Here is an 8,621-nt window from a genome sequence, read left to right as displayed (position 1 = left end):
TCTAGTGGCTGGATTTCTTGTCTCTACCTGTTACCAAATGATTGCTTCTTAGGGTCTTTAAAGTAAAAAAGTTCATCAAGAAAAAGCAGGTCTGTGTTCCAGGTTCTATTTACAGCTGACTTCTGGTGCCTTGGCAGCCTTCAGGTCAGCCAGCCAGAGAGGTTTCCTTGAGGGCTCGCCCAGTTATCTCAACCACGTGGTCTGAGGCACTTTCCCTTAAAGGTCCTGGCACCAAGGTACAGATTTCTAATTAGCTCTGATACTGCGGAGCCACTGATCAGCCCTTAGAGATAAGGCTTTCTTCTGCAGTGAGAAAAGAATCTGAAAAATAACCTGCCGCCATGGGGGACAGAAGCCCCTTCGAAACGGACATGCTCACCCTGACCCGCTATGTTATGGAAAAGGGACGTCAGGCCAAAGGCACCGGGGAGCTCACGCAGCTGCTCAACTCCATGCTGACGGCCATCAAAGCCATCTCCTCAGCTGTGCGTAAGGCGGGCCTGGCCAATCTGTGAGTGAGATCCCCGACGACACGTTGCGACCCCGGTCTGGTGGGGGTGGGCAGAGCTGCAGGAGTCTGGGCCGGAAACTGGGTCAAAAGTATTAACCAGCACACAACCCTGCAGGGAAATGGCCTTGCAAGTTTCTGCCAGGTGTGCTTTGATAAGGAGGCTTTTGACTTGTCTCAGGAAAGGCACAAAATTCTTGGAGACATGCTATGGAGGAAAAAAACATCATTTTTCTAGTCGCTGTGTATTCTAATGACAAGCTCAGGGGCTTGTTCCATGAAAACATATCCTGAGTTAAATCTGAAATCTGTTAGTTGCTTGGTTGTGTCCGACTCTTTGCAACTCCATGGACTGTAGCCCACCAGTCTCCTCTGTCGACAGAATTTTCTAGGCAAGAATACTGGAGTGGGTTGCCATTTTCTGCACCAGGGGATCTTCCTGGCCCAGGGATTGAACCTGGGTGTGCTGCACTGCAGGCAGGTTCTTCACCCTCTGAGCCAACAAAGAAGCCCACCTCTGACACAGTGACTCTTATTTGCATTCTCACTGGCACAAAGCGACTGGCGGGGGACTTGAGATGACTCCTGACGCCCTGGGCAGATAGGAGTGGTTTTATTGTCACGACCTTTGCCCCTAGTTGTCAGGAGCTAGAAATCATTTACCGAATCTTTTTTTCTCTCATTTACCAAATCTTAAAGCCCGTCGTCCATTTCCTGTTCATTGTTGAAAGAAGTGTTTTGCTTTTAAAACCAGTTGTTATTTCTTCCCTGTGACTCAAGCTTCTGTCCACTTGGTATGTAGGACGCTGGGAGGCACTGGCCTAGGAGTGGGGAATGAAGGGCCTTCTTCCACTTTGCTCTCTTGGTGCTTCACCCAAGCCCAGGAGGCCAAGTTCAGGCTGTGCTGCTGATCCTCACAGCCAAGGGTCCGGTTCCAGTCTGTGGTGAAAAGGATCAGTCTTTGGGTTTCCACTTTCCTGGTAGCAATTCCAATGGAGGTCCTCTCAGATGAAGAGACCCCATCATTCATTATTATTATTATTCCAAAATGAAGAAATAACCAAATCCAATAATTTAAAATATTTATTCTTGGGCATTCCCTGATGGCTCAGTGATTAAGACTCTGTGGTTCCATTGCAGGGTGCATGGGTTTGATCCCTGGTCAGGGAACTAAGATCCTGACAGCCAAGGGACCAAAAAAAAAAAAAAAAGTAAAAAATGTTTATTCTTAACAACTTAGCACTTTTAACACCCAAAACAATGTGATAATCACAGAATTTATTTTTATTAGTGTAAGGTTTCGTGACCCAGTAATCCAGTGATGAGCTCCAAGTCAGAGGAGATTGTTACTGGCTTCCCTTCTCTCTGTGTATTGCTTTAACTGTCTAAGCACCTCACTTGGCACTAATGGCCAACTCCACCTTTAAGGACCTTCGTGAATGCGAGCCACAGCCACTTGCCCCTGTTCTGCTCCTGCCTGATGGTGAGCGGGGCTGTGGGTAGAGCAGTTCCCCGGGCTGGCTGCTGAGTGTTACTCACCTGAATGGGCTCCCCTGTGCAGGGGGCTGGGCAGGGCAGAGTTTGTGGCTAATTGCTGCAGAACTCTGACTTCATGGTCATGCAGTGTCCAGAGGAAGTGGACTTAGGGACTGGATGATTCAGGTGTTCCTCTGACTTGGTTTTTCATGCCGTCTGATTATAGTCAATGACCCACTCTCGCTAGGGACTGTAAAAATGTAAAATGACTTGGATACTAATAGCCTCTAACTAAATTGTGGGGCTGTTGTAAGGCTTAGCAAGCCCATGTGATGATGATTTTGACATTGCCAGCCCCATAATAAATGCTCAGTAAGTGTTCATTATTCGTTCTTCAGTCGCTGTCGTGTCCAACTCTTAGACTCCCTGGACTGCAGCATGAGAGGCTTCCCTGTCCTTCAGCATCTCCTGGAGTTTGCGCAAAGTCTTGTCCCTTGAGCTGATGATGCCATCTGACCATCTTATCCTCTGTCATCCCCTTCTCCCCCTACCCTCAATCTTTCCCAGCATCAGGGTCTTTTCCAATAAGTTGGCTTTTCACATCAGATGGCCAAAGTATTGAGGCTTCAGCTTCAGCATTGGCCCTTCCAATGAATATTCAGTGTTGATTTCCTTAAGAATTGACTGGTTTGATCTCCTTTCTGTCCAAGGGACTCTCAAGAGTCTTCTCCAACACCACAGTTCACAAGCATCAATTCTTCAGCACTCAGCTTTCTTTATAGTCCAACTCTCACATCCATACATGGCTACTGGAAAAACCATAGCTTTGAATGTATGGACCTTGGTTGGCAAAGTGATGTCTCTGCTTTTGAATATGCTGTCTAGATTTGTCATGGCTTTTCTTCCAAGGAGCGTGTCTTTTGATTCTGTGGCTGCAGTCACTGTCCGCAGTGATTCTGGAAAATAAAATCTGCCACGGTTTCCACTTTTTTCCTCAACTATTTGCCATGAAGTGATGGGACAGGATGCCATGATCTCAGTTTTTTGAATGTTGAGCTTCAAGCCAGCTTTTTCATTCTCCCCTTTCATCCTCACCAAGAGGCTCTTTAGTTCCGTTTCCCTTTCTGCCATTAGAGTGCTATCACCTGCATATCTGAGGTCGTTGGGTTCCACGTCCAGTTCAGTTCAGTCGCTCAGTCATATCCGGCTCTTTGCGACCCCATGGACTGCAGCACACCAGACTTCCCTGTCCATCACCAACTCCCAGAGATTGCTCAAAATCAGGTCCAAACCTGGGGAAATTTGCGGGCTAACAGGTCGATGTTGCAAACTGACCACTAGGTGGCAGGCGCAGCCTGTGGAAACAAAATGTCAGAATTTCACACTTCATCAGAGGGCAGAGGCAGGATTCTTCAGTTTGACAGAGACCGTGTGTTCTGCTAGTTCAGATATTTCTGTCTCTTTCTCATTTAGGGGGCTTCCTCTTTTGGGGAAGATATTTCTAGGCACATGCTCCATAAATGCAAAATTGATCAGAGTCTCATATTTTTCTTTTTTCTCTGCTTCCTGCTGTAGGAAGAAGGGAACACTAGCATTCTGGGAATGCTGTCCCCAGAATCCTCTCCACAGCTTCCTAATGTCAAAATGCAGAAAAATTCATTTAAAATTTGTCAGTAAAGTCTTAATGTTAGTAAAAGCTGTAAGAAGATACTGTCTATGGGTTATAAAGCATTTTCCTGTCCATGATCTAACTTGGAGCAGTTGTCAGGCAATTAGATCTCTTGTAAATGAGCTTCCATTCTTTCTGAAAGGAGAGGTGTTGATGGAGGGATTGTGGGGAGGGAGGGAGACAGAGCAACATGCCCAGTTCCTGTAAGGAGGGTGCACAGGGTGGCCTGAGAGGTAGGGTAAGGGCAGGGTTAGTGTGGTGTTGGGGAGAGGTGTTTGCAAAACACTGAACAGAGAGCCTGTTTCTCTTTCCCACCACCCACAGGCCCTCGGCACCCCTGCATTAAACAAGAAAACTGAGTTCACAGGGTTTGTAAACTCTGTAAACACTGATGCAGAACAATCTAGTTTTGTCATTGTTGTGTGCTTGTTTGCTTTTATTTTGAAGTAGAAGGTACAGTCTTTGAGGTCAGTCTACCAGCATCATTTTCCAAGGCAGATCTCATCACGTGAGACATCAAGTGATGGGGGACACCTGTTGGGGAGAGGGGAGATGTTGTCAGTCAGGGGAAGGGATGGGAAATGAGTTGTCTCCCGGTTTAGGGTAAATCAGTGACTCTCAACCCTGGCTACTTGTCAAAAACACTTGAAGAATCCTTCAATAAATAAATGGTGTTAACAAAAAGAAGAGGAAGGAATTACTTTCTTGCCAGCCATTCTTTGTAATTCAGTGAAGGTATACTGAGCCTCTGAGCACTGTGGAAACAGGCACAGTGAGGCACAGCTCTTGCCTTCAGTGAGCAGACAGTCCAGCAGGGAGGACATTCCCATGAACAGACTGTGAGTTGCTGTGGAAGGGCTGACAGAGCTGTGTCTGGTATGTGGTGGGACCAGGGAAGCTTCTGGAAGATGTTAGGAGGGCTAAGCTGTTGGTGGGCAGAAAGCACTCCCATGGGGTGGGGGGACACCCCATGACTGAAGGTGGGAAGGAGGGAAGCAGCTTGCGGGGTGCTGGTGGCCTCAGGACCTTTGTGGCTGTTGCAATGTGGAAGTCTGGAGGGGAGTGATAGCCATGTGGCTCATGGAGAGATGAGCATGAAGCCAGGGGACAGTGAACCAGGAGTCCATGGAAGGCAGGTGTGTGCCCACACAGGGTTCCAGAGGCTGAAGGTGAAAGGCTAAGCGGCGAGGCCAAGTGTGGGGCCAGGGCTTCCTTGATGGGGTCTGCAGCCAAGTATGGGGGACCTGGGGACTCTGGGAGAGATGGGGGTGATCTGACTGGCTTTTTAGAAGGTTCCTACCCACGAGGACGGGAGCCGGAGACTAGATCACAATCCTCTATAACCCAAAGCACCCAAATACAATTTTTACACTGGTATTCTTTCTTATATTGCTTGGTAATGGTAATAAAGAACCAAATTAAATTTTATCTCTAATTTCCTTCTTTATTCAAGTAATGCCAGGCTACAGCAGAACAGTTTTTAATTCAGCCCAACAGGCCACTATTTGAGGATAATCAACAAATACTAGAAATTCCAAGGCTGGAAATCCACAGTCCTTTACTTTTTAAAGTTTTTAATTATGGCGATGTGTCTGACTTTATGAACTCCCCCTCCGTCTTTCAGGGCCCCAAAGGAGGTGGAGGTGGGGCAGAGTTGTACATTAGTAAGACTGAATTCTGTAGTGTTACTGGGATGACTAGGAACTTGCAACAGTGGCCCCAAGCCAGGGTAAGAACCAGCGCTGTGAGACAGGACGCACTCGGTCGTATTTATACTCTGGAGACCCTGGAGCCCTGAAGGGAAAAGGGATGCAGGGGAGGTGTCTTGGCGTCCTGGCATCTTCCCTGGAGTCTGGGCTCCCTTCCTGATTTCCTCCAGCTTTTTGCCGTCTTAGGTACGGAATCGCGGGAAGCGTGAACGTGACGGGGGATGAGGTGAAGAAGCTGGATGTGTTATCCAACGCCCTGGTGATCAACATGCTCCAGTCTTCCTACAGCACCTGCGTCCTGGTGTCGGAAGAGAATAAAGAAGCCATTATCACCTCCAAGGAGAAGAGGGTACGTGTGGCAGCCGGGCTGAGGTTCTTCTATTCACCAGTGGAGGTCGCAACTGAACTGGGAAGAATCTTTGATTGCCTTGCTTTATTTTAGTTTCTGGGATTTTCCTCTATTGCTTAATTTTTGTTTTCCAGAAACCATGGTTTGCATATTTCTTTACTTTGAAGTTTTATGCTGTTTAGTCAAAGAGACTCCATAATAAGGAAGTGATTCATTCAGGAAATAAATCAGAGTGCTTTACCGACACTTATCCGTGGACAGGGTTCATCTTGGGTTTTCACCTAATGTACTCGTAACAAGTCCCAATGTTTTGAAGCTTGAAAATCAGGTCCAATAAAAAGTAGAGTTTCTGGGAAGAAAGATATTTTTGGTCTTTTACTCTTCTCATCCCCACAATCCTCACCCCTTCCCCAAGGGGGTTTGGTTATAGCAGAGATTTCCTCATGCCTGACAACCTGTTAGACTAAAACAGAAACGAAATTGTAAAGATTGTTGCTCTTGCCTTAATACAATGGTAAACTTGTTTAGCTCATGGCATGCCTGGGGAGGGTCTATATTCAGTAAGGTTCCACAGTTCATTTTTTAAAAAATTCGTGGCCAAAAATTCAACCCATGTTCAGTTGTGATACAGTAATACCACATAAATGCCAGCACTGTTGGCTCTTGTTTTATACACTGGATCTTGGGGACAAGGTGCCATTACTTTATGATTAGCTGAAAGGATGGAAAAAGTAAAGCCAAATTTATTAAACACTTACTGTATACTGGGGATTGTGCAAAAGTCCTTTGTACTTGTTGTCTCACGTAATTCAGGCTAAGTCACACCTATTATTCTCAACTCAACTGTCACATCAGCTCCTGAACATTCTCCAGTGTGTGCTTGATGTTGAACAAATAACTGCTGAATGCATGCATGCATGAATGAATGAGCTGATTTGGATTATCTACAGGGAGAATGAGAGATTTCCAAGTTTATGGATTCCACTCCCCTACTCCCATCTCCTATTGAGAAAGAAGGAAGGAAAGAAAGGAAAGCCAAATTAATCTAGGGCACTACTCATTGGAAAGTCAGGGGAAAAGTAGCTAAGCAGTGGGAGAAATGACTCCCATTTTACTTGATGTTGTACTAGCAGTATTTAATGAGCCAGGAGACCCCAGTCCCCATCATTAAGGCTCTCATAGAACCTTGTACCTAGGAGGTCAGTAAAATGTATCTGGTGATTTCTTTCCACTGACTTGTCTGTGACAGCAGCGTGGGTGGACATGAGGGGCTTGATATCTCAGGACCCCACCTGGTCTTCTGATCTTCAAGTCAGAAAGGAAAGGCAGATGCGGCAAAACCCAAAGGAATACTTTTATTCTCTTGATGTACTTACATACAGCTGCTATCTTAATAAGAGAGGCCCAGAGGCCCTGGGACCTTATTCTGAAGTTTTCTTTTGATAAAAACATGCCCAAATGAAGAAAGCCTGTCTGGGGAGAAGCGCGATGTATCAATAATTCAATAACAACGTTACTATGGACTTAGGTAGAACTTGCCCAAGTTTATCTTTAGCTTCTCCAACTCCTTCCAGCATGGTGCCCAGTTCAGACCAGTTCCTCTCACACCTTCAGCAATTCCAAGTTCCCAGTGGTCCCAGGTAGGAGGGGAGGATGAAGCCAGAGTAGGTGGGAGCAAAGATATTTGGGGATAGGTGGGACCTCCTTCACCCCGTGTGGGCATCAGGTAATCTATTTATGGGCAAGTGAGTTCTGAACTGCACAATTAATATATGTGGATATGCTCTTCATTCCTTAAGTAATTGTAATTTTTGATAAGGATATCCCTTTGCTCTAAGTCGCTTCTGATGGGGTGTTACCTGCCAGACTCAGCCACTTACACAGAGTGTGTTGACTGGGACAGAGTGTTGACTTACGCAGTATATTGACCTGCGTCGATCAGGTGTTCTGTCTTCTGTGCACGTAGGGGAAATACGTGGTCTGCTTTGACCCGCTGGATGGATCTTCCAACATCGACTGCCTGGCTTCCATTGGAACCATATTTGCCATCTACAGAAAGGTAAGCAAACAGTCTGCTCTTTAACACCTCCTTCCTCTGATGGTTTCAGGAAGGTTCCTGGGCTCAGAGCCACGAGTCTGGAGTTCTAACCTTTGTCTTCCCACTAACCAGACATACCACGACAGGCAAGCTATGAACCTCCCTCTGCTTCAGGATCCTCATTGAAGACCCGAGTTGGTATTTTCCCTCAGCCTTCTTCTCAGTGTTCATGGGAAGGTAGGGTGAGAGGATACATGGGACCTTGTTTTGAAAATCTGGATGTGATACAAATGTCAGACATGGAGTTAGGTTCCAAGCGACATCTGAAGGCGCCTGTGTTCCTTCCTTATGTGTCTCAAATCTTATTGCATTCATTTTCTGTTGCTGCTGTAAGAATTCACATGCATTTAGAAGTTTAAAACAACACCCATTTATTGTGTCCCACTTCTTGGGTCAGAAGTCTGACACCATGGCTGAGCTCTATCTGATAAGGTCAAAATCTGGGTGTTAGCTGGCTTGGTCTCCTGTTGAGAAGAGCTTGCTTCCAGGCTCACTGAAGTTGTTTGCAAAATTCAATGAAATAGTTACTATCCATCCTCTCAATAGTTACAGTTTTTTGTTCTTGTGATGAGAACTTTTAAGATCTACTCTGACGTTAGTTGCTTAGTCATGTCTGACTCTTTGCCACCCCATAGACCATAGCCCACCAGGCTCCTCTGTCCATGGAGTTCTCCAGGCAAGAATACTGGAGAGGGTTGCTATCTCCTTCTCCAGGAGATCTTCCAAACCCAGGAATTGAACCACATTGCAGGCAGATTCTTTATCACCTGAGTCACCAGGGAAACCCCATGAAGTGAAGTGAAGAAGTGAAG

At 46.2% G+C, this 8,621-nt stretch overlaps 1 protein-coding gene across 1 annotated transcript in view; it reads left to right on the top strand.

The window, feature by feature from the left end:
* Positions 1–236: 236 nt before the first annotated feature.
* The window catches only part of FBP2 (fructose-bisphosphatase 2), a 50,889-nt gene continuing 42,504 nt past the window's right edge, over positions 237–8,621 (top strand). Inside the window, exons 1-3 of the mRNA XM_052644725.1 lie at positions 237–511; positions 5,549–5,711; positions 7,678–7,770. Coding sequence (XP_052500685.1) covers positions 342–511; positions 5,549–5,711; positions 7,678–7,770 — 426 coding nt within the window. The 5' untranslated portion in view covers positions 237–341. The remainder of the gene's footprint in view (positions 512–5,548; positions 5,712–7,677; positions 7,771–8,621) is intronic.

The sequence above is a fragment of the Budorcas taxicolor genome, chromosome 8, assembly GCF_023091745.1.
Source record: "Budorcas taxicolor isolate Tak-1 chromosome 8, Takin1.1, whole genome shotgun sequence".
Classification (NCBI taxonomy): Eukaryota; Metazoa; Chordata; class Mammalia; order Artiodactyla; family Bovidae; genus Budorcas; species Budorcas taxicolor.
The sequence above is the reverse complement of the archived record's forward strand: the minus strand, read 5'-3'. Positions and strand labels throughout refer to the sequence as shown.